Source organism: Octopus sinensis, linkage group LG6, assembly GCF_006345805.1.
Source record: "Octopus sinensis linkage group LG6, ASM634580v1, whole genome shotgun sequence".
Taxonomy (NCBI): domain Eukaryota; kingdom Metazoa; phylum Mollusca; class Cephalopoda; order Octopoda; family Octopodidae; genus Octopus; species Octopus sinensis.
Window position 1 is genome coordinate 77,966,499 of NC_043002.1, and position 26,043 is coordinate 77,992,541.

Here is a 26,043-nt window from a genome sequence, read left to right on the forward strand (position 1 = left end):
ACCGGAGCCTGGTGCAGCCTTCTGGCTTCCCAGATCCCCGGTCGAACTGTCCAACCCATGCTAGCATGGAGAATGGACGTTAAACGATGATGATGATGAATAATAAAACATTGTGTACAGTGCTCAGGTGCACTACAACTCATCTAAAGTGTATGTATAGTACATAGGGTAATGTACAAGCGTCAGGAAAAGAACAGTGCATGAGTCATGACATACACATGTGTATGAGTATGGAAGGGGGACAATCAGGTGTAGTTTCGGCGGATTTCGGAAAGCATGAGGGCCTTAAAGGATGCAGTGTCATGGCAGTCAACAACTGACGCAGGCAATTTGTTCCATGCTTCAGCAACTCTGAGCGTGAAAAAATGTTTCCGAAAGTCATGGGAGCTGTGCTGTTTTCTAACTTTGTAGGCATGTCCATGTGTGTTGGACACATGGAGATCAAAAAGGTGTTCAGTGTTGTTGGTGGTGAGGTGGTTGATAACTTTGTGGGTGTTTACCAAGTCCATCGCCAGACGCCGGAGCTTCAGTGAATCCATGCCCAGGAAAACAAGGCGCTCAGAGTATGGTAGGTGTCTGATGGAGGGTATGCGTTTGGTTGCATGTCTTTTACATTTTTTAAAATCACTGTTGCCCTAATGAAATTCCTTAAACATGTGTATACACTGTAAGCAATGTACATATACAGAGTGAGAGAGAGTGTGGTAAATATATATACAGAGAAGAGGAAAGTTTGCAATGAGAAGTGAAAAATGAAAGAGATACAAATAGAGAGATAGATCTTTTCAGTTGCTGTCACAGATTTTGAAATTTGAAAATTTGCGAACTTGGTATATTGATATAGTTTGTCATGCTTAATCTGACTTTGATTCATTTATTCTAGAAAAATGTTACAGAGGTTTAAAGTTTGATCATTTTTACCCAATCAGACAATAGGGTTTGTGCATGATAGCAGTGTATCATAAAATGAAAGTAAACGTTAGAAGACAAAGTTTTAAACAAAAATGAAAGCAATTGCATGCTATATGAAGAGAGTGGGGAGGGGCAACATGTGTGAGAGATAATACATATACAGAGAGCATGATCTATAAGTTGAGTTATTTCTCAAAGCAGATTTTTTTTATGGACAACCTTCTCTTCAAGACGGATTTCAAAAATCAAATTTGCTTTTCTCAACAACACACCATTTCAGAGCCTTTTGAGGCTAAACACACATATACTTTCAGTTAGATATATAACTGTATATGTATCTATAACCCATGCTAGCATGGAAAACGGACATTAAACGATGATGATAATGATTAGATATATAGATAGATATACACACAAACACATATACATACGCATGACTTCCATAGGATTACAGCTGCTTTGCAACTTTCATCATGTGTTAATTTCAGTGTGGAAGAAATTATGCATAAGTGTCTGCATTAATATGCATGCTCAACATTATACAATTGTATATTCACAAGGGCACTCTACATTACACCATAATTGTAGACTGATACCCAAGTCAGTAAGAAGAGCTTTCTGTTATAACCACACAGTTCTCTGAATCCTTATACTACTTATATACATGTGTGCATATGTATATATATATTATATATTTTTTTTCAGTTTCCATCTACAAAATCCGCACACATTTTTGGTTAACCTGAGGCTATAATGAAAGATACTTGCCTAAGGTGCCACACAGCTGACTGAGCCCAAAACCATATGCTTAGGAGGCCAACTTCTTAACCACACATACACACATTGTGTGTGGCAAGGGGATGCAAACACATATATACATTGGGTCATCCTATAAATAATGCAGTTTTTTATACTTCTTTTATTTTTCAAAATTGGAATAAAGAAAGTTCTTTTTTAATCTAAAATATACTCTCCATTTTCTATAATGCTCTTTCCTCTATCTGGTAGACTTGTAAGGCCTCTCTTCCAAAATTCTCTTGTCTGTGATGAAAAATACTCCTCCAGTACTATTCTGACCTCATCTACGAAATTCATATTTTTTCCATCCAAATGATTTTGAAGACTGCAGAATAAATGATAATCAGATGGGGCAATGTCTGGTGAATATGGTGGGTGGGGCATTTTTTCCCAATCAAACTACTCCAGCCTTTGGAATGTCATCCTCACTGTATGTGACTGAGCATTATCCTGATGGAAGAACACCTTTCGTCTTGAAACCAAAGATGGTCATTTTTCTTTAAGTGCTGACTTAAGCTGCTCACGGTAGATCTTCATTGTTATTGCTTGGTTTGGGTTTAAAAGTTAAAAGTGGACTAAACCTTTCATATCCCACCAAACAGATAATAACACCTTATGTGGGTGAAGACCTTCTTTAGCCTGGAGTGCTAGTGTTTCTCCTTTCCCTATCTCCTGTCTTTGGTGCTTGACATTTTTATAGAGAACCCATTTCTTGTCACCCTACAGTCAAAAAACATTTTCGCTTGTGAGACATAACAGCAAAGAAGAGCATGCATTCACTCTCTGCATGCAATTATACTCAGAAAGTTTGTGAAGAACCCATTGATCCAATTTGCTAACTTTTCTGATGGCACACAAATATCGATGAATGACCAAATCCAAGGTTTTCTGCTAGTTCCTCAACAGTTACAATGGGATTTCATGCCACCAAGGTTTGCAAGACATCCTCGACTGGTTTTACAGATTCTCCAGGACAAGGCTCATCTTCTCAGCTGTAGTTTCCAGATCAGAATTTCTGGACCCACCATTGACAATGTCTTACACTTAGTGTCCAATCTGCATATATTGCATTAATATTCCTTGCATTTTCTGCTGCATTGTTGCCGTCATTGAACTTATAAAATAAAGTAAAATATGCCGAATATGCTCCTTTGTTACTTTCCATTATAGCTTAGCTTTGAAAAAATAACTGTTAAAATCGAGCTGCACTCTTCAAAAGTTGCACTAAAAATAAGGAACAAGGTAAAACTACTACCTACTTTTATAGCAAGTTGATGCACGTAGTTTATCCTGTCTCCCTCCAGCTTTTAGTTCATACAATTGAAAAAAAGCCATTATTTATGGGATGACCCAATATATATATCTTTTTTTCGGTTTCCATCTACAAAATCTACACACATCTTTGGTCAACCAGGGGCTATAATGGAAGACACTTACCTAAGGTGCCACACAGCTGACTGAGCCCCAAACCATATGTTTAGGAAGCCAACTTCTCAACCACACATACACACGTTTGTGTGTGTGTATCAACACACGCCTATAATTGCAAAATGAATACCTTGTGTGCGTTCAAAATTGTTTATATCCCTTGGACTGTTTCTCATTCATATTTAGATATATATATATAACACACATACATTCTTTTGTTTTACTCATTTGACTGCAGCCATGCTGGAGCACCGCCTTTAGTCGAGCAAATTGACCCCAGGATTTATTCTTTGTATGCCTAGTACTTATTCTATCGGTCTCTCTTGCCGAACTGCTAAGTTACAGGGACGTAAACACACCACCATCGGTTGTCAAGCGATGTTGGAGGGACAAACCCGGACACACGTGTGTGTATATATATATATATACGACGGGCTTCTTTCAGTTTCCATCTACCAAATCCACTCACAAGGCTTTGGTCGGTCCGAGGCTATAGTAGAAGACACTTGCTGAAGGTGCCACGCAGTGGGACTGAACCCGGAACCATGTGGTTGGTAAGCAAGCTACTTTACCACACAGCCACTCCTGCGCCTATATATAATACATACGCACATATAACATACATATACATAGACACACGCAACAAGCTTCTTTTAGTTTCCATTTACCAAATTCATTCACAAAGCTTTGATTGGCCTGTACTTAAAGACACCTGCCCAAGGTGCTACACAATGGAACTGGACCCCAAGACTACCATAGTTACAAAGCAAAGTTTTGTACCATGCAGCCATGCCTATGCACATGTGTGTGTGTGTGTGTGTATATATATATATATATATATATATATATATGTAATCTGTAAATAAGTGTTGTGTCTCTATATAAACAAAACTAAAAAGTTTGGCATGTGATAAACAGAAACAAGAAATAAATAGAAGCTATGTAATCATTTCATTTCATTTGAGTTTGAGTCCATGCTCAGGCCAAGTCGAAGACTCCACCCTCAGAGTCTGGTGTGGTTGCCAGGTTGTATTCTCTGTTTAATTTTGACATGTGTAGGAGCGAGTTTGAGTCAGTTTGTGCTCATTGTGTATATCCTGGGAGATGGGGTTCATCTCTAATGGTGCTTAAGTATCTATCCAACTGCAATTTGAATGATTCCACACTGCATCCTGATAGATTTCTGACATGTACCGGAATGGAGTTGAATAATCTTATTAAAACCCTTAAAAGCAGTGCCCTTATATATGTACAATCCTTTTGAGTGAAACAAATAATAAATAATACAAACGTTTGATAAATTTTATAATAATACAACCATTTGAATGCATCGCGAAAGAATTCTTTATTATTAAACAAAAATAATTTTTTAAAAGTAAAATTATTTTTTTAATATGTTAATTATATTTACCAATAATAATAATTGCATGATTTTTTTTTTTTTTTTTTTTTGAAGAATGTAGATTTGTATAATTTCCACTATGATTCAGTGGCTTGGTACAGTTGAAAAATAATTAAATAATTTCAGACCCAATAGAAGCCTTATACGTAAAATGGCCATTCCTTAGAATGCTTCCCATTTTGATGCTAGCAACATTTTAGATTAATATTGCCCATTATTTAGATTAATACTGTTTCAGTATCATACCCAGTTTCCATCACTCAGTTTTTATTGAAATTTTAAACAGATTTCATCCCACTTATACTTTGTTGACAGGGATGAAATTAGTTCTGACGTTTTATATCCATTGGAATCTTTTGCATCGTATAACATGAGCCAAATATGGTCCATTATATTTTATATATATATATATATATTTTTTTTTTTTTTTTGCTTTTTATATATAAAATTAGATATTTTGGTCTTCCTTTTTCGTTCATCAATGTTATTTGTCATTATTGCAGTATTCTGTAGTATTGTCAGCGAGTTTCAAAATGAATATGGCATCATCAATTACATAAAAGGATGTTGAAATATCACCTTCTGATATATAAGGAGCACGTGAAAATGTTATCAACTCATAGCCGAGGGGCTCTAAGACATTGTCAACAAAACTTACAAGTTGTTCTTCAAAACCAGAACCTTTAATGTCTAATTTCTCAGCAGAAGTATGATCCACAGAATCTATAAAGTAAATTCAGCATAGTGAGCAATACGTTACCAAATTTTATTGTATAAATTAAAAATTAAATTCTCATGAAAATGTCTAGAAAAAAAAAAAACAATTGTAGATGTATTTAAATTATGTAATACAAGCAGCTCTGTATTAAAACTCATTCAATACAATGTACCTAATGTGTGTACTTGAAATGTTAGAAGCTGTTGTTTTTGTCCAGGAAAAATCCCCTTTTAGATATATTGTGTGAAAAAAACACAATATACTTCAGGTAGTTTCTGGAGTGATTTTGTTTTGCCTAGCTCTGAAGCATATTTTGTGTTTTTAACAATGCATCTATAAAGGGATTTTCCCCAGATGAAAACTGCAGCTTCTGCAAACAGGGACACCCATATAAATATACATGCATATGCATGTGCACACATAGGATGGGCTTCTTTCAGTTTAAATCAACCAAATCCTCTCACAAGGCTTTGGTTTGCCTGGGGCTATAGTAGAAGACATTTGCCTAAGGTACCTTGCAGTAGGACTGAACCCCAAACCAACTGATTGAGAAGCAAACTTCTTCACAGCACAAGCATATATGCACTTTCTATAAAAACAAACCTTAATGAAATACAGTTGAAATTTCTCATGAAATTCATTTAAAATTTATTACTGTTTATAGTAAACGTTATCCCTGCAAACCAAATTATTAGCATATTAAAGAAAGTTGAATATAAGATTATTTGTGCTGGTCAACTGATCTCATAATCATACAACAGTCAATCTGTTATAAAACACTTGACATTATTCCTTATCTCAGTCAGTCTGCCTGCTTGGTACCAGATGAGAGGTTAGTGGTACAGAGAACAAACACATCTACAAAACAATTGTTCCGGTAATATAATAAATACAATACATTCATTCATTTTCACTGCCCTCTATTCCTGAGATGATAATGGAACTACAGTCTTCAGGCGCCTCCTTTCATAGGGTCTGATCAGAAGCAACTGTCATATATACTTACTGACCAGATTCCCAACAGCGACTGACTGAGGCTATGAATATCATCCAACCATCTTGTTCTTAGTCTACACCTAGGTCTCTTGCTAGCTGACTTCACTTGAAGAATCCATCTTTCAATTCTTTCCTTCAGCATTCTTATCACAAGACTGCAGTACCAGAGCTATGACCTGTCGATGTGAAGAAGTAGGCAGCTCAACCTATGGAGACTCCCTGATCTCAAAGTTACGCAAAACAAAAGCAATTTCTGAATTATTTTGTTTCTCCTTTTTACTTCAACAAAGCAACATATAATGCAAGAGTTGCACTTTTTTTATCCAGGTAGCCTGATGCAAGCAGAATATTGTCTTATATCTTTCACATTGTTCCAGTCATTGAACTGCAGCCATGCTGGAGCACTGTCTTGAGGGGTTTAGTCGCTCAAATCAACCCCAGTACTTATTGGTCTTTTTTGCTGAACTGCTAACTTATGGGGACATCACATAAGTGATGGTTGAGAACATACACCCACATCCACACACGCACTTCTAAATATATATATATATATATATATATATATATATATATATATATCATCATCATCATCGTTTAACGTCCGTTTTCCGCGCTAGCACAGGTTGGACAGTTCAACCGGGGTCTGGGAAGCCAGGAGGCTGCACCAGGCTCCAGTCTGATCTGGCAGTGTTTCTACAGCTGGATGCCCTTCCTAACGTTAACCACTCCGCGAGTGTAGTGGGTGCTTTTTACGTGCCACCGGCACAGGTGCCAGGGGAGTCTGGCAGCGGCCACGATCGGTTGGTGCTTTTAACGTGCCACCGGTACAGAAGCCAGTCAAGGCGACGCTGGCATCGGCCATGTTCGGATGGTGCTTTTTTATAATATATATATATATAATATATATATATATATATATATATCATCATCATCATCGTTTAACGTCCGTTTTCCGCGCTAGCACAGGTTGGATAGTTCAACCGGGGTCTGGGAAGCCAGGAGGCTGCACCAGGCTCCAGTCTGATCTGGCAGTGTTTCTACAGCTGGATGCCCTTCCTAACGTTAACCACTCCGCGAGTGTAGTGGGTGCTTTTTACGTGCCACCGGCACAGGTGCCAGGGGAGTCTGGCAGCGGCCACGATTGGTTGGTGCTTTTAACGTGCCACCGGTACAGAAGCCAGTCAAGGCGATGCTGGCATCGGCCATGTTCAGATGGTGCTTTTTTATAATATATATATAATATATATGACGAACTTCTTTCAGTTTCCATCTACCAAACCCACTCACAGGGCTTTAGTCAGTCCAGGGCTCTAGAAGACATTAGCTCAAGGTGTCACATACTAGGAGTGAACCTGGAACTATGTGGTTGGGAAACGAATTTCTTACCACAAAGACAAAAGACAACAAAGGATGCAGTGCATTAAATCACACTCTGTACTTATTTCATCAACTGTTGGAAGTATGAAATACAAAGTCGACTTAGGCAAGATTTGAACTCAAAATCTAATGTCATCTAAATACTGCACAGCATTTTGCTTGACATTAATGACATTACCGATTATACAAATCACTATTCTAATGTATTTTAATTATGACAGCCATAGAAGAGCTTGCAATATAATGAAGAACCATTTTATATTTAAATTACAGCGTAAAAATGTAGGGGTAAAAAATTGAAAACTTACTTTCTTCCACGTAAGGACTAAAAGGGAAAACAAGGGCGATAATCAGTATTCCTGATCCTGGCCGAAGAACACCTTTTATTTGTTTCAAAATGGTGAGTGGCTCATTACAGCGATCAAGCAGGTTCAGACAGGTTACCACATCGTAAATTATGTCTCCATTTGCCCACCTATCCAACGCGAGGTTTCTAATAGGTATAAATAAATAAATATTTTCAACATGATACACAAAAATGTTAGCATGCATCTTGTAGTTCTCAAACATATTTTCAAGGGAGATAACTTTGCAGCACACTGACAATTTCAAATAACTTTATTTTTTTTTCAGAAAATTGAAAAGCTAAAAAGGAAATTATTTTGTTTAACCATATCTTATGTGGACTTTATTTTGTTTAATATATGGCAATTTTAATATATATACTTTTATATCATCCTCATCATTTAACGTTTATTTTCCACGTTTGCATGGGTCAGTTGGAATAACCTGAGGGACGTTTTCTACAGCCAGCAGCCCTTTTTGTTGTCAACCCTCACCTGTTTCCAAGTAGGATAATATTCTCTCATAGCCAGACATATTTTTCAGGAATGACTAGAAACGAACAACCTCGCTTGTATGACGATGATGCTCATTTACAACAAACATATGATATCTAGAGAAAGGTACACACACACACATATATAATGGACATCTTTCAGTTTCTATGTACCAAGTCCACTCACAAATCTTTGAATAAACCAGTTCTTTGGGTTATTTAAAGAAGATGCTTGCCCAAGTTGCCATACAGTGGGATTGAACCCAAGATAACACAGTTGGGAAACAAGCTTCCTAACCACACAGCCATCCTGCACTTATAACTGTCTTATCACTCAGGACTGAACTTCATTCATCAGAGATATAAGAAAATATGCTTTGAAGTTTTTACTTCAAAATCTGTTCATTGTTACACTAAGAAAGTTACCACCAGTGAAATAATTTACAACCAAGAAATACAAGATCATTGTATTTATTTTTGAAAAGGGAATTATAACAAAGCATATTTTATACAGAAAGCATTAACATTTCACCCTATTTAATACAAGACTAAAACAGTAACACCATCTGAAAAATTCTATTTTGATTACATCAAAGTTTAATGCTCTTATTGATATCAGTTCTGTAATTAATTTTAATTATTGTTTATTAACGCTTGGGGAAGCATAAAAGCTGAAATAGACAAAATAGGGAGAGCAAGAGAAAGAGAGAGAGAAGATAATGAGAGAAAAAGCAAGTTTGTGAAAGACACAATTCTAGAGATAGCTGTTTAAGCCCTGATTGGGCAAATCTAGGATCAAACGTGTTCTAGCCGTGATCATCCTATCATTTTCAAGACTGCAAGTATAAACTACATTACTTAATGGCCTCCTTTTTCTAAGATGGTAAAGAGTTATTTAAAAGCAAATTGGCTGCTGTTTCTAGCAGGTTAAGTGTCCTATGCACTTACTGGCAAGTGATAATGAAAAACATGTTTTTCAGATTGGTTGATCCGAAGGAAAGAATGCAGAGTGTACGATTCATGAATAAATATGATATAGTAACAGACTAGTTTTACAAAGTTAATCAGCTATATAAATTGTTTTATGAACCAACTGTGAGGCATTGATTCAGCCCAAATAATATTTACATAAAATAATAAAACCATAAAATTAAATACGAACATGAAACCTTTTTCTTTTAACCGTATTTTCATCTGATTTGAGACTTCTGTTACATAAACATTTTTAAAGTAGCTAGCCATTTTTTTGGTAACCATTCCATCACCGGCTCCTGTATAACAGACAAATTATTATGTTCTTTCATTCCATTTACAAAGAGAGAAAGGCAGAAAGGGTTTATATAACACATGTTTATACAAAACAGGTATTTGTGTTTTTTATATGCTTTTCTATACTAGTGTGGTTTAGACAAATTCATAATCCTAAAATGTATTACAGATAGATGGATTTATTTCCTGTTGCTATTCCTTGTTTTTCCAAGTAAGGAAATTTTCATTCCATTCCATTCACCTTCAAAAGAACAGAGTGAATGAACAATTTCTTCACAGGGAAATGACAATAGACAATATTAATTGTAGTTCAGCAATTTTTTGTGCAATCATAAGATATAAACACACACACAACAAAATTTACTCACAAGGAATTGGTTCAAGTAGAAAATATTTGCCCAAGGTGCCATGCAGTAGGACTGAACCCCAAACCACATGGTTGCAAAGTGAAATTCTCAACTGGCCATATCCGGCCCAAATATTCTGCCAGATCCAGCTTTTCACACCTACCCTAATATGTCATTCTAAAAATAAATAGATATCACATCATTGATATCTCAAAACTACAAGATAATGCATGATTAATTCAAAACAATATGAATAGATAAGCATTACATTTGACAGAATAGTCTGAATGCTAAAAGATTAAACAAACAAGCCTGTCTTGACCTATATACATATTAGCATTTATTAGTAATAATTTGATAAATATATTTGAGAAAAGCATACTGTTATACTTGGGGATGGTGGGGTTTTTCATCTTGCCAAATTAACACCTGCACTATATATTCATTCTTCACTCACTTATTATTGTTCTTATTTGATTATTTTTGTCTAGAAATCTTTTGTCACACATCCTGTGACCTCCCAGCAACTCCTGTTTAGTCCATAGAGAATGGACTAAACAGAACAGGATGGAGAGTTGCTGAAGGAGTCACAGGTGTGTGACGAAAGATTTCGAGACAATGGACATAAAATAAGAACAATAATGAGTGAAGAACGAAAATATAGTGCATATGTTTATTTGGCAAAAAAAAAAAAAAAAAAATTACCATCCCAAAATATAACAACATCTGTTTCAGCACATGATTTCACATCAGGAATCTTGCAAAACAAATCCATTTGAGAAACATTTTGGGGAAAATTAAATACTAATGCTACTATTTTAATAACAACTAGCAGATTGACCTGGCTTAGCTCGGGTGGATAGAAATTTGATGAATAACTTGTTTAAGCGTTAATTTTGACGAAATTGCATTCCATTCTATCCATACTTTTGGAAAAATCAAAACAAAGATATTGTCCGCAACAACGCATATTTTTATAAATTTGAAGAAAACAGCAGAACTTACGAAATCTGCTATTCAAATAAGGCTCAAGACACATAACAAAGTACAGTGTCAAAAGAAGACAAAAAGATGTAAATGTTTGACAGATACAAGGGAAATAACTATATAAGCATTTTTAGAGAGTTACTTCCCTTATATAAACCGAGCAAAAATGCATTAAGTGCAAAAAAGTGATGGTAAATTTTTTTTTATCATCGTAGACTCATCGTAGACACGCACTAATACCCACAAGGGCTCGATATGAATCACGACTATAAGATACCCACTTTTGGTTAAACTGCACCGCAAAATGTGGGAGTAGTTAGGAATCTAAATTGGAGGAGACAGACTCTCACACACATAACTTCAGTTTTATATATAAAGAAGATTAACTTACCTAAATCGATTAAATTTTCAAAAACTGTTGTTTCCTTTAACCCTAACAATTTCATAAAATGTGCTTGAGAATAAACAAACATTGATCCGCGATTTAAATACCTGAAAATAAATAACAAAAATAAAACCAACATACGTTTGATTAACAGTATACTCACTACTGATTTAATAACAATTTTTCTGGCTTCCATATGCAGGATAAGCATCCATAGTAAACTACCTGTGAAAGTCACCGTTCACTAATTCTAAAGTAACGTTATTCAATTAATGAGATACAATCTTTTAGCATTTACCTGTTTAAGTCATTAGGTTGTGGCCATGCTGGGACACCACTTTGAAGGGCTTAGCTGGACAAATCAACCCCAGTTCTTACACTTTTTTTTTAAAGCCTAGTACTTATAGAATAGTGAAGGCGTAAAGCTTAGTGGCTAGGTTGTTACACACACGAATGCTAGATCATGGGTTTGATTCCCAGACCAGGTGGCATGTTGTATTCTTCGGCAAAACACTTCATTTCACATTGCTCCAGTCCTCCTTTCGATCGGGGGGGGGGAATGTTGGCCTGCTCACCTAACCAGTGGAGTGGTGTCATTTGCAGGCTAAAACGATGCAAAGCACATTATGACTGGTGATGTATAACAACATCTGATAATCTGGATGATCACGTGATCACTTATAGAATAAATACCAGGCTTTAAAAAGTACCAGGCCTCTTTTTTGCCGAACAACTAAGTTACAAAGCAACACCGGTTGTCAAATGAAGGAGAAGACAAGCACAAAGATACATAAACATACATGTATCTGTATATGTATGTGTGTGTATGTCTATATCTATTATATAAAATCTGTTCTGTGTGTCTGTGTGTGTCTTCTAGAATCTCAGGCATCTTCCATCCGTTCGCGCTCAAATTTGATATGTAGATACCGACGGTATCAGAGTGTGTATAAGTCTTGAAAAAATTACAAAAATCGATTTCAGGTAAGAATGCGATCGATAAAGCCGTTTGTGTCCTGCTTTACAACCTGTACATAACTGCACCTTCCATTTTTTGTTGTGTTTGTACTGCTTAAAGGCACGTTTTTTTCCTGCCAAGCTTACTGTTTAAAATCGTTTTTCTTTGGAATAGAAAGAAGTCTATCGTTATTTCTTCTTTTGCTGGTGTCTCAAATTCAGGTTAAATCAGTGTTTCTCAAAGGAGAGGTCTATGGGACAGTCGGACAAGTTGTTTTGAGAAAATTTGGTTTAAATGTTTGAGAACTCAGCACTGTCCATTGGACGGGGGGCGTTTTGCTTGTATGTATGTATATATATATATATATATATGAGTGCAGAACATGCAAACATGAAATATGTAAACAAATGAGTTAAATACATAAACAACAAGAGAAAAAAATGGAAAACCGGACAAGTAAACCCAACACACAGCCTGGTCCGGAAATCAAACTCACTATCTCATGATTGTGAGCCTGACGCTCTAACCACTGAGCCATGCGCCTTCACAATATAAACAGTATACATAATATAATCCTCATCTTACAAATACAGAATGAAAATATAACACTGATTTTTTTTCTCTTTTTTTTTTGTAAAGGAAAATACAGCAGGATAAATACAAAACTCTTACTTACGCATTAATTGAAGTATTGGTCATAAACCAGCTTAAAACTGATCGAAATAGGGAGTAAAAAATCTGAGTAAAAATCCAGTCAGCTTTTTCATAACAACCTTCTAAGAATTCTTTGGTTTCCTCATCTTGGTGCAAACAGTAAAATTTCTTGTGCATGTGTTCAGGAATTCGTTTTAGGTTCACTTTATACCACTGGAAAATTAGTAAATAAATAAATACAATCTTTTAAACATTTCAGAATTTTAAATCAATTAAAGCACATTTCCTTCCCTATACAACCAAATAAAATAGTGTGGGATGTATGAGTGCTTGGACCACACAAATATTCTCCAGGTTTTATTTTCAATCACATCATCGTGAAGCTATGAGATAATACATGAATTCAAAACAAAATGAATAAATAAGTATTACATTTGACAGAGTAATCCAAAAGCTACAGGGTTAAGAAAGAAGGTGATCAATATGGCTACCACACAAGGCAACCAAAATCTATGCTATGCCACTGTACACAAAGCACATTAACTCCATTTCTTCCAGACTAAAATTAACTTACACGCATAGAAATGTTCAAATTTGGGAAAATTAACCTCAATGCCTGTACACACAATTTATTAGGGTTTTTATTTGTTTTTTTAAATGTTAAGAAAATAAAGTCAGCAAGAAATATAAGAGAAAAGTACAAATGAATACACCGTATAATAGATTTGAGAGATTGTTAATGACTGATGAATTTCTTGATACATGAAAGGTGACGAGTTGGCAAAAACGTTAGCAAGCTGGATGAAATGTTTAGCAGTATTTCGTTTGTCTTCACATTCTGAGTTCAAATTCCACTGAGGTCAACTTTGCCTTTCATCCTTTCAGGGTTGATAAATTAAGTACCAGTTGCATACTGGCCCCCTCCCCAAATATTTCCGGCCTTGTGCCTAGAGAAGAAAAGAATATTTGGTACACGAATATCTTGTACACATAGCCTATTGGGCTGAGTAACAATGAAATATTTTAAGGTGACGAGCTGGCAGAATTGTTAGCACACCAGGTAAAATATTAGTGGCATTTCATCCGTCTTTACATTCTGAGTTCAAATTCCACCAAAGTTGTCTTTGCTGTTCATCCTTTCAGGGCACTGGGGTGATATTATCAACTTACCCACCTCCCCTGAACCTACATGGCTTGTGCTAAAATTTGAAACCAGTATATGGTACATGAATATAACCATCTTTTTCAGTTTTTAACAACATAGTCAAATTTGTAAGAAATTTTAGTTATGTTCAAAATTTAAGCTAGTTGTCTCTTACAAAATCAAAAATAAATTAAATTCAAATTATAAATATATTTAACAGTTTTATTTCACTAGTTTGCGCTATTTTTATGCCAGTATTATTTCAATGGTTTAGACTTTGGACGTATGGATATTGTTGAAGTTGCTGTTTTTATAGCTGGCACACCTTGCTAAATACAGACCAGTCAACTGTAAAGATGTGACCTGTCTAACAGCAAAGTTATAGAAAACATGGTTAGTTCACATTACTCCATAAGGAGCATAGGACCAGTATCACGATTCCTCTGGCATATATATATATATGATGGACTCTCCCATTGAAGATGTCGTATGAGCATTCAGCTGTTGCCAAGCGACTTGCACAAATGATTTGTTTATAGTGACCAAATGTTCATGCCACACATCAGCTCATTCTCTCCATCAATTAACATTATCTGAACAGGTACACTGTGTGTCATGTGTCGGGTGTCGAAGGGATCACAGAGCAAAGTGAGATGAAGTGTTTTGCTCAAGAAAACAACACACCACTCGGTCTAGGATCAGCATCATCATCTAACATCCACTGTCCATGATGGCATGGCTTGGACCAAGGATATATATATATATATTCCTCTCTGAACAGGATGCCAGTCCATTGCAGGATTACTCATTTTTACCAGCAGAATGGGCTGGAACAATGTGAAATGAAGTGTTTTGCTCAAGAACAACAATGTATCAGCAAATCCAGGAATCAAAACCACAATCTTACAATCATGTATCCAACACCCTAAACACTAAACCAGGCGCTTCCATTATAAAAAAAAATGCAAACCATTATCTAAACTACAAAGGACCCTCCCTGCACCACACAGCCTTCAAATTCTCCCAAATCCCAAACTATAACCAATCCTTTTGATCCCTTGCCAAAAGGATTTCTACCAACTTCTCAACCATGGTGCTTTTCTAGAACTCTTATGGATAAAGTGTGGAGGTGCAATGGCCCAGTGGTTAGGACAGTGGACTCGCAGTCGTAGGATTGTGGTTTTGATTTCCAGACCAGGCATTGTGAGTGTTTATTGAGCAAAAACACCTGAAGCTCCTCGAGGCTCTGGCAGGGGGTGGTGGTGAACCCTGCTGAACTCTTTCACCACAACTTTCTCTCACCCTTTCTTCCTGTTTCGTTGTACTTGTATTTCAAAGGGCCAGCCTTGTCACACTCTGTGTCACGCTGAATCTCCCTGAGAACTACGTTAAGGGTACATGTGTGTGGAGTGCTCAGCCACTTGCACATTAATAAATGAACTGCAACATAACTGGTGCCAAGCTATATCGGCCTTTGCCTTTCCCTTGGATAACATCAGTGGCGTGGAGAGAAGCTGGTATGCATGGGCAACTACTAGTCTTCCATAAACAACCTTGCCCAGACTTGTGCCTTGGAAAGTAACCTTCTAGGAGCAATCCTATGGCCATTAATGACCGAAGGGGGTCACAATGGATAAAGTATCCACAGTTGCTGTTTACCTTGCATTCGGTTCTACACAGTACACTCTTGATAATTTTCCTTCAAGTCTATCCCCTTTCACTCCACCAGGCTTGCCACCATGCACATATACATGCCAAATGCTCATAAAGCACCACTGTTTTCAAACCAACATGGCCACACACCCTAACAATTTTTTTTCCTTTTTGGGGGCTTTAACTTTAAACAATACACCTCAGAGACAGACCCTCTTTTCACTGAACTTTTCAATCATTCTTTTCTCAAAGGATGTATCCCAGTTGGGAAACATACAACAATATGTTTCATTCCCAAGGAAGACAACCCCTACCAATTATCATCCTATTACATTTCCTTTCAATATAACAGAAGTGATAAGGTGGCGAGCTGGCAGAAACCTTACCACACTGGGGGAAATGCTTAGCAGTATTTCATCTGTCTTTTTATTGTGAAAATGTGTTTCTGAGGGTGGGTTGATGAGACGGCTTTCTTTACACATAACTTTCAGAAAAATTGGTAATCTTTCATGAAATTTTCTATAAATACCTTTCAGGATGTGTAGATTATGATTATATGAAAAAACATGTTTACCATGTGGTCTCGTATATATATACATACTGACACACATCACATATATCTAGAAAATGAAACTCGAAATTTCGAAAAAATTGTGATGCGTGTCAGTATGTATGTGTGTGCTCATTATTTTACTTTTCACATCAAATTCCGATATATTTGTAGAAATTTTCATTAAATATTACCTATTTTCCTTAAAGTTATGAATAAAGAAAAACGTGTCGCGTGAATTTCCCGAAACTCCTCACCCCACTTCGGAAAAATATTTTTACCAAATACTCCGATATAATCAGAATCTACATCCTCTACTCTTACTCTTTTACTTGATTCAGTCATTTTGGCTGCAGCCATGCTGGAGCACCGCCTTTAGTCGAGCAACTCGACCCCGGGACTTATTCTTTGTAAGCCCAGTACTTATTCTATCGGTCTCTTTTGTCGAACCACTAAGTGACGGGGACATAAACACACCCGCATCGGTTGTCAAGCAATGCTAGGGGGACAAACACAGACACACAAACACACACACATACCTATATATATATATATATATATATACGACGGGCTTCTTTCAGTTTCCGTCTACCAAATCCACTCACAAGGCTTTGGTCGGCCCGAGGCTATAGTAGAAGACACTTGCCCAAGGTGCCACGCAGTGGGACTGAACCCGGAACCATGTGGTTGGTAAGCAAGCTACTTACCACACAGCCACTCCTAAGCATATTCGTAAAAAAAATTTCATTTAAAAATATCCATTTTTCTGGAAGTTACGAAGTAACAAAGTCGGTGGTGGGGGTACACATCTGTAGGAATACCAGAAAAAAACTATTTCTTCACTAAAGTGTAAAAAATCAATATCCTGACGTAGTTACTGTTACACGGCTTAAAAATACTGAACAAACGTGGGAACCTCTACGTGGTCAATCATCCGCTAGAAAAAGAAATCAAGTCTCCTTTAAACCACACTGCCCATCTTAAGAGGAATACATGGGATATCATGGCAGGGTTGCTTCTGATCATAGGTCTGTTTATTCAGAGTTAATTTAGGACTAAACAACTACAAACAATATACATAGCATTCATTCCAAGAAACTGAATAAACACATAAATTAACGACTACGATTTTAATACAAATTAGACATTACAAACACCAGTATGAGACAGTAAAAGACATCAGTACGAGACAGGCACATGAGTGAGGGTGGTCGCCCGATAAACAACTTCTAAGTGTTTTGAGAACTGTCAATGGATTTGCTGTTTTTCTAAACTTCGGTCTTCTTTCTTCAGTTTAAAATTGACGATTGTGATGTCTAATATCGAATTATATATAATGTAATATGATATAACCTAACACACACAAAAAAAACGTACACACAAACACTCGCACCACATATATCAATTTATGTAGCAGAAGTACAAGGAATCTACTAAATAGAAAGGGGACTGATTTGTGTCACGTACATAGGAATGATTACTGTTACGGTGCATTTCATCATGTTTCATCCGTAGTAAAATTGCTCCAGCAAGTGATGAACGGGCGCTATATCTCATTAAAGACATCTTTGCGGTAAAGCAAATAGTAGAAAAAACTTCAAATTGGAATTTGTTTGGTAAATGAATCGAAAAAAAGACCACGTTAATGTTTTTAAAAAACGTGCATAAATCCGAAAGTCAAATGAAAACAAAATAATATTAACTCCTAACGTTGAAGAGTTACCACCCTTGAACCATCGTAGACTTCCGGTTAGCCACGTGAAATTCTCTTCCGGAAGATTATGGTTTAAAACTCAGATTGAGGAATGTTCGCTGATAATAATCCTTGATAAACCTTGTACACAAACATATGCACATAAATATATTATCATCTTAGCATATTGTTGTTACTTAGATTTTAGAGTCACCACTATTCATGAACATCGATAACGGCAAACTCTTAGTAACAACAATGTGATATTTCAAATTTTAATGAAATATACAAACTCTACTGCTGAGTACCATTTTATTTTACATAAGATGTTGGGACTCACAGAGGGGATTGACAGGGGACCGAGACTCCTAGCGGTTTACTGTGCTTGAAAAGACACTTCAACCGAAGTAAAAGCGTGGTTGTCCTTGTCCCCTGCATTCCTTATTTTGCAGGCGCGTGTGCTGGTGTCACGTAAACAGCGCCCGTACCGGTACTACGTAAAACATATGCCAGTGTTGCGTAAAAGGCACCCAATACAATCTGTAATGTGGTTGGCGTTAGGAAAGGCACCCAGCCGTAGAAACTATGCCAAAACAAAGAGCCTGGGCAGCTTTTCCGCTGGCCATCTGTCAAATCATCCAACCCCATGCCAGCATGGAAAGCGGGATGGATTGAAGGATGTAAGGGTGGGTGGATGGGTGGACGGATAAATGGATGGTATGGTATGATTGGATTGATGGATATTTATTAGTTAAAAACAAAATGCCTGATACAAATTATTTGTGTTTGAATTTAGATGGATGGAGAGGGATGTTATGGATGGATGGTATGGACTGAATGGTATCGATGGATGGAGGGTATGGTATGGATGGATAATTACCATTTTAAAACAAAATGCCTGTTAGAAATTATTTGTTTGAATTTAGATGGATGGATGGATGGTATGGATGGGCTGCATAGATGGTATGGATGGATGGGCTGCATGGATGGTATGGATGTATGGCATGGTATGATATGGATGGGTGGGGGATGGTAAGGTATGGATAGTATAGTATGGATGGATGGTTTGCATGAATGGGAGGGATGGATGGTATGGTATGAATGGCATGGTATGGGTGGTGTGGTTTGGGTAGTATGGAATGGATGGTGTGGATGGCATAGTATGGATGTTATGGTATGATATGGATGTTGTGGTTTGGGTGGATGGATGGATGATATTGATAAATGGTATGGACGGTATGGATATGTTGTATGGAGGAAAGGTGTGGATGGTATGGTATGGATGGATGGGAGGCATGGATTGATGGTATGGTGTGGATGGATGGATGGATTGATGAGTAATTATTAGTTTTAAAAAAACACCTGTTTGAATTTAATAGATGGGTGGATGGATGAATGGTAAAGATGGATGGATGATATGGATTGATGGCATAGATAGTATGGATGGTATGGTATGGATGGTATTGTGTGGATGGTATGGATGGATGGTATGGATGGACGCTATGGATATGTAGTATGGATGGATGTTATGGTATGATATGGATGTTGTGGTTTGGGTGGATGGATGGATGGTATGGATGGATGGATGGTATGAATAGATGGTGTGGATGGATGGATGGATGGGTGGATGGAAGGTATGGTATGGTATGGATGGATGGATGGGTGGATGGAAGGTATGGTATGGTATGGATGGTATTGATGTTGTAGTGCGGATGGATGGTATAGATGGATAGAGGGTAAGGTGTGGATGGTAATGTATGGATGGATGGTATGTTATGGATGATGTACATGGACGGATAATTACTATTTTAAAACAAAATGCCTGTTAGAAATTATTTGAATTTAAATGGATGGATATGGTATGAAGGGATGGATGGTATGGTATGTTATGGATGGTATGGTATGGATGAATTGATGATTATTATTTTAAAACAAAATGCCTGTTAGAAGTTATTTGTTTGAATTTAGATGGATGGTTGGTATGAATGGATGGTATGGAAAGATGGTATGTATGGTATGGATGTATGGCATGGTATGGATGTTATGGTATTGATTGTATGATATGGATGGGTGGAGGGATGGTATGGTATGGATGGATGGTATGGCTGAATGGGAAGGATGGAAGGTATGGATGGTATGGTATGAATGGTATAGTTTTGGTGGTGTGGTTTAGGTAGCATGGAATGAATGGTATGGATAGTATGTTATGAATGGCGTGGTATGGATGGATGGTATGAATAGATGGTGTGGATGGATGGTTTGGATGGTATGGATGGATGGTATGGTGTGGTATGGATGGATTGATTGTATCGATTGATGGTATTGTACGATGGTATGGAAGGATGGTGTGGATGGTATCGTATGGATGGATGGTATTGTACGGTTGGTATGGATGGATGGAATTGATGATTGGATGGTTGACGGATGGTATGGATAGATGGTATGCATGGCTAGGATGGAGGGATGGTATGGATGGACGCTATGGATATGTAGTATGGATGGATGTTATGGTATGGATGGTATGGATTGATGGTATGGGATGGAGGGAGGGATTGATAGGTAATTATTAATTTAAAAAAACAACGCCTGTTAGAAATTTGTTTGAATTTAGAATATATATATATACATATATATATATATATATATATATATATATATATATATATATATATATATATATATATATATGTACTCTCCGCGAAAGGCGGCGACCTGGCAGAATCGTTAGCACGCCGGGCGAAATGCTTAACCGTATTTCGTCTGCCGTTACGTTCTGAGTACAAATTCCGCTGAGGTCAACTTTGCCATTCATCCTTTCGACGGATGAAATGGATGGATTATAGGGATGGATGGTATGGATTGTATGGTTTGGATGGTATGGGAAGGATGGTATGGTATGGTATGGTATGGAAGGTATGGATGGATGATATGGTAGGGATGGATGGATGGTAAACATGCTTCAGATACAAACATTTATTCATACAAACATAAGTAAATGGATGGATGGATGGATGGATGGATGGTTGGATGGATCGATGGATGGATCGACAGATGGTAAACTTGCTTCAGATACACTTGTTTATTCATACAAACATAAGTGAGATGGATGGATGGATGATTCGATGGTAAACATGCTTCAGAGACACACATTTATTCATACAAACATAAGTGAGATGGATGGATGGATGAATGAATGGATGGATGGATGGATGGTTGGATGGATGAGGGATGGATGGATAGATGGTTGGATGGATCGATGGATGGATCGACGGATGGTAAACATGCTTCAGATACACTCGTTTATTCAAACAAACATAAGTGAGATGGATGGATGGAAGGATGGACAGATGGTTGGATGGATGGATTGATGGATGGATGGATGGATGGATGGAAGGTAAACATGCTTCAGATACACTCATTTATTCATACAAGCATAAGAAGATGGATGAATTAATGGATGGATGGATGCATAGATGTATGATTGGATGGATGGATGGATCGATCGATGGAAGGATGGATTGATGGATGGTAAACATGCTTCAGATACACTCATTTATTCATACAAAACAAGTGAGATGGATGGATGGATGGATGGTTGATTGGATGGATGGATGGATGGATGGATGGATCAATGGATGGATGGATGGTAAACATGCTTCAGATACACTCGTTTATTCATACAAACATAAGGGAGATTGATGAATGGATGGTTCGATGGTAAACATGCTTTAGAAACACTTGTTTATTCATATAAAAACAAGTGAGATGGATGGAGGGATGGAGGGAGGGAGGGAGGGATGGATTGATGGTTGGATGAATGGATGGATGGATAGATAGTTGGATGGATGAATGCATGGATGGATGGATGGACGGTTGGTTGGATGGATGGATGGATGGATGGTGAACATGCTTCAGATACACTCTTTTATTCTTACAAACATAAGTGAGATGGATGGATGGATCGATGGATGGTAAACATGCTTCAGATACACTCATTTATTCACACAACATAAGTGAGATGGATCGATGAATGGATAGAATGATGGATGGATGGTAAACATGCTTTAGAAACACTCGTTTATTCATATAAAAACAAGTGATATGGATGGAGGGATGAAGGGATGGATGGATGGATTGGTGGTTGGATGAATGGATGGATGGATAGATAGTTGGATGGATGGATAGATAGTTGGATGGATGAATGCATGGATGTTTGGATGGATGGATGGTTGGTTGGATGGATCGATGGATCGATGGATCGATGGATGGATCGATGAATGGATAGAATTATGGATGGATGGATGGATGGTAAACATGCTTCAGATACACTCATTTATTCATACAAACATAAGTGAGATGGATGGATGGATGGATGGATTGATGGATGGTAAACATGCTTCAGAAACACTCTTTTATTCATACAAACATAAGTGAGATGGATGGATGGATGGATGGATGGATTGATGGATGGTAAACATGCTTCAGATGCACTCGTTTATTCATACAAACATAAGTGAGATGGATAGATGGATGGGTCGATGCATGGATGGATGGATGGATGGACGGATGGATGGATAGATGGATGGATGGGTGGATGGATGGATGGATGGATAGATGGATGGATGGATGGGTGGATGCATGGATGGATGGATGGATGGATGGGTGGATGGATAGATGGATGGATGGATGGGTGGATGCATGGATTGATGGTAAACATGCTTGAGATACACTCGTTTGTTCATACAAACATAAGTGAGATGGATGAATTGATGGATGGATGGATGATTTGATGGTAAACATGCTTCAGATACACTCATTTATTCATACTAACATAAATGAGATGGATGGACGGATGGATGGATGGTAAACATGCTTCAGATACACTCGTTTATTCATACAAACATAAGTGAGATGGATGGATGGATGTATGATTGGATGGATGGATGGGTGGATGGATGGATGGATGGATGGAGGGATGGATGGAGGGATGGATGGATGGTTGAATGGATGGATGGATTGATGGATGGTAAACATGCTTCAGATACACTCATTTATTCATACAAACATAAGTGAGATTGATGGATGGATAGATGGCTGGATGGATTGATGGATGGATGGTTTGATGGTAAATATGCTTCAGATACACTCATTTATTCATACAAACATAAGTGAGATGGATGGATGTATGATTGATTGGATGGATGGATGGATGGATGGATGGATGGTAAACATGCTTTAGAAACACTCTTTTATTCATACAAACATAAGTGAGATGGATGGATGGATTGATGGATGGTAAACATGCTTCAGATACACTCGTTTATTCATACAAACATAAGTGAGAAGGATAGATGGATGGATGGATGTTTAAAATGCCTCAGATACACTCATTTGTTTATACAAAAATAAGTGAAATGGATGGATGGATGGATGGATGGATGGAACGATGGATGGATTGATGGATGGACGGATGGATTCAAAATAAACTACTTCACTCTAGAAACATCCTTATCCGTTCATTGAGATCAATGTAGGAACACACACACACACACACACACACACTCACACACACACAGATATATGAATACCTTCTGGGAGAAAATGAGCTGTGAACTTTGTTCTGTCTATATTCTTCTATCTACTATTTTGTTTCTTATAAACTGTGAATTTCCCTGTCTAGATCTTTCATACATTCTCACCTTGTCTCTGATGATGGAATACCCAGTGTACAGACATGCTAGCCTGTCACTTGAGATATCCCAGTAACAGCTGTAAGACTTCAAATTCTCCTAATTAAATATTCTAAATGACTTGAGATACCTGTCCTGCCTTGGGGTTTTTCTTGTCGTTTTCCTCTAATATAATATATATATGTATATACATACATATATATGTGTATGTGCATGCTTGTGGAGACCTTTTGAGTCAAGTACATCCACATTAAAAAATCAAATGGAAATTGTAGTTGTGATACCTGTGCCAGTGGCATGTAAAAAGCACCTACCGATCATAGCCGTTGCCAGCCTCGCCTGGCACGTAGAAAGCACCCAGTACACTCAAGGAGTGGTTGGCTTTAGGAAGGGCATCCAGCTGTAAAAACACTGCCTGATCAGACTGGAACCTGGTGCAGCCTCCTGGCTTCCCAGACCCCGGTCAAACCATCCAACACATGCCAGCATGGAAAACGGACGTTAAACAATGATGATGATGATGATGATATATATATATATATATATATATATATATATATAGGCTTAAACACTGGGTTGCTTGTATTGTTGGGAATCATGTGATCTTTGGTTCATTCCCATAGTACCTTGGGCCTGTGGCATAGATAAAAGAGAAACAAGGGGAGCAAGCACTCCGCCAAACAATTTTTTTAAATTGGCGGCTTTTATAAAATGTATAATCAATGAGTTAAAAGTTGGTTGGTGTGTGTCACAGTGTCTTTTATGTACTTGCTCCCCCTAACTTTAGAACTTGGCTACACCCCTTACTTGGGTAAGTGTCTTCTACTATAACCCAAGTCAACCAAAGTCTTGTAGGGGGATCTCGTGGACAGAAATGAAATGTGTGTGTATGTATATATATAAATACATATGTGTATTTACTCTTGTCTTGTCACCATGTGATGCTTGTAAGCAAACTTCTCCATCATACAAGTGACTCTTATTTCCATTCTTACATGAAAAATCATGTCTGATCATGGGAAACATTGGCAACAGGAAGGGCATCCAGCCATAGAAAATCTGCCTCAACAAATTCCATATGGCCCATGCAAGAATGGAGAAGTGGACATTAAATGATGATGTGTGTGTGTACACACATATGTTTGGGTGTACAAACAGGTGATACAGTATTTCATACCTATAGAAATTATCCTCTAAAAGCTGATGTCTCATTCCATGGTTACTATGTGAAACATTGCACTTAATAAGAAACTCTAAGTAGAAACAGTGTAAATTATCCGCACCTACATCTTTCTAATTGGAGGTACATAGCCTGGTGGTTAGAGCAGTGGACTCATGGTTGAGGGATCGTGGGTTTGAATCTCAGACCGGGCAATGTGTGTGTTTATGGGCAAAGCACCTAAGCTCCACACGGCTCCGGCATAAGGTAATGGCAAACTTCTGCTGACTCTTTCGCCACAACTTTCTCTCACTCTTTCCTCCTGCATCTTACAGCTCACCTGCGACAGACCAGCGTCTTGTCCAGGTGAGGAACCTATACACGAAGGAAACCGGGAAACCAGCCCTTTTGAGCCAGGCATGGCTCGGGAAGGAACAAACATCTTTCTAAGCTGATTCCACTCAAATGCAGAAAGCTCTCCTCCAATGTCTTGTCCTTGATATTGGTGATCAAAAGAGTGCATATGAGCATAAAAATGTGTTATGTCCCACATTACGACAACATATTTCATTGTCTCTGCGGGATTGGCTCGAACAGCATACCTTGATGACTGCTATTCCTTTATTAATCACACAGGGTCAAACATAGAGGGGACAGCACAAAGACAGACAAAACACAAAAGTGGGGAAAAATAAAATCGAATGAAAAAAATGGTAATGATAAATGAAAAGATAGAATGATGTCAACTCTAACACCACACTCCAGATAATGTCGTTGAACATTTTTCGAAAAAGTTTTTAAGCAGTTCTTTTATTTTTGTCTCATTGTCCTTGCTGTGTGTTGCTTGTATTGTATATTCAGTATTCTTTTTTGGGATAACTTTTTTTTGCTGTCTGTGTTTGTAATGTTTTTCTCTGCATTCGTATCTGTTCTTGTGCATTTACTTTTGTCTCTTTGTACTTGCTGCATGTTGTATATTCAGTGTTCTTTTGCGGGGTATCTTTTTCCTTTTTGCTGTCTGCGTTTGTAATGTCTTTTGTCTGCATTCGTATCTGTTCTTGTGCATTTGTTTTTAAGCTTTGTGT

The 26,043-nt window shown here is 37.5% G+C and overlaps 1 protein-coding gene and 1 long non-coding RNA gene across 2 annotated transcripts; one reads left to right on the forward strand and one right to left on the reverse strand.

Annotated features, from left to right (window-relative positions):
* Positions 1–568: 568 nt before the first annotated feature.
* LOC118763966 lies at positions 569–24,193 on the forward strand. The gene is made up of 3 exons (XR_004999739.1): positions 569–699; positions 744–843; positions 24,150–24,193. It is a non-coding gene; the product is annotated as an uncharacterized LOC118763966 (long non-coding RNA).
* LOC115212799 (methyltransferase-like protein 9) lies at positions 4,570–18,124 on the reverse strand. The gene is made up of 6 exons (XM_029781502.2): positions 17,884–18,124; positions 13,092–13,282; positions 11,464–11,564; positions 9,632–9,740; positions 7,940–8,124; positions 4,570–5,263 (listed from the first exon to the last, which is right to left on the reverse strand). Exons 1-6 carry the CDS (start codon positions 17,980–17,982, stop codon positions 5,025–5,027), a joined length of 924 nt encoding a protein of 307 aa, XP_029637362.1. The 5' UTR covers positions 17,983–18,124; the 3' UTR covers positions 4,570–5,024.
* Positions 24,194–26,043: the final 1,850 nt, after the last annotated feature.

Coding starts and splice junctions, on each gene's coding strand:
- LOC115212799 (XM_029781502.2), bottom strand. CDS start 17,982: ATGTCTTTAATGAGATATAGCGCCCGTTCATCACTTGCTGGAGCAATT. Junction 13,283..17,883: donor GTAACAGTAATCATTCCTAT/GTACGTGACACA, acceptor CTAATTTTCCAG/TGGTATAAAGTGAACCTAAA. Junction 9,741..11,463: donor TGAAAATTTAATCGATTTAG/GTAAGTTAATCT, acceptor TCTGTTATACAG/GAGCCGGTGATGGAATGGTT.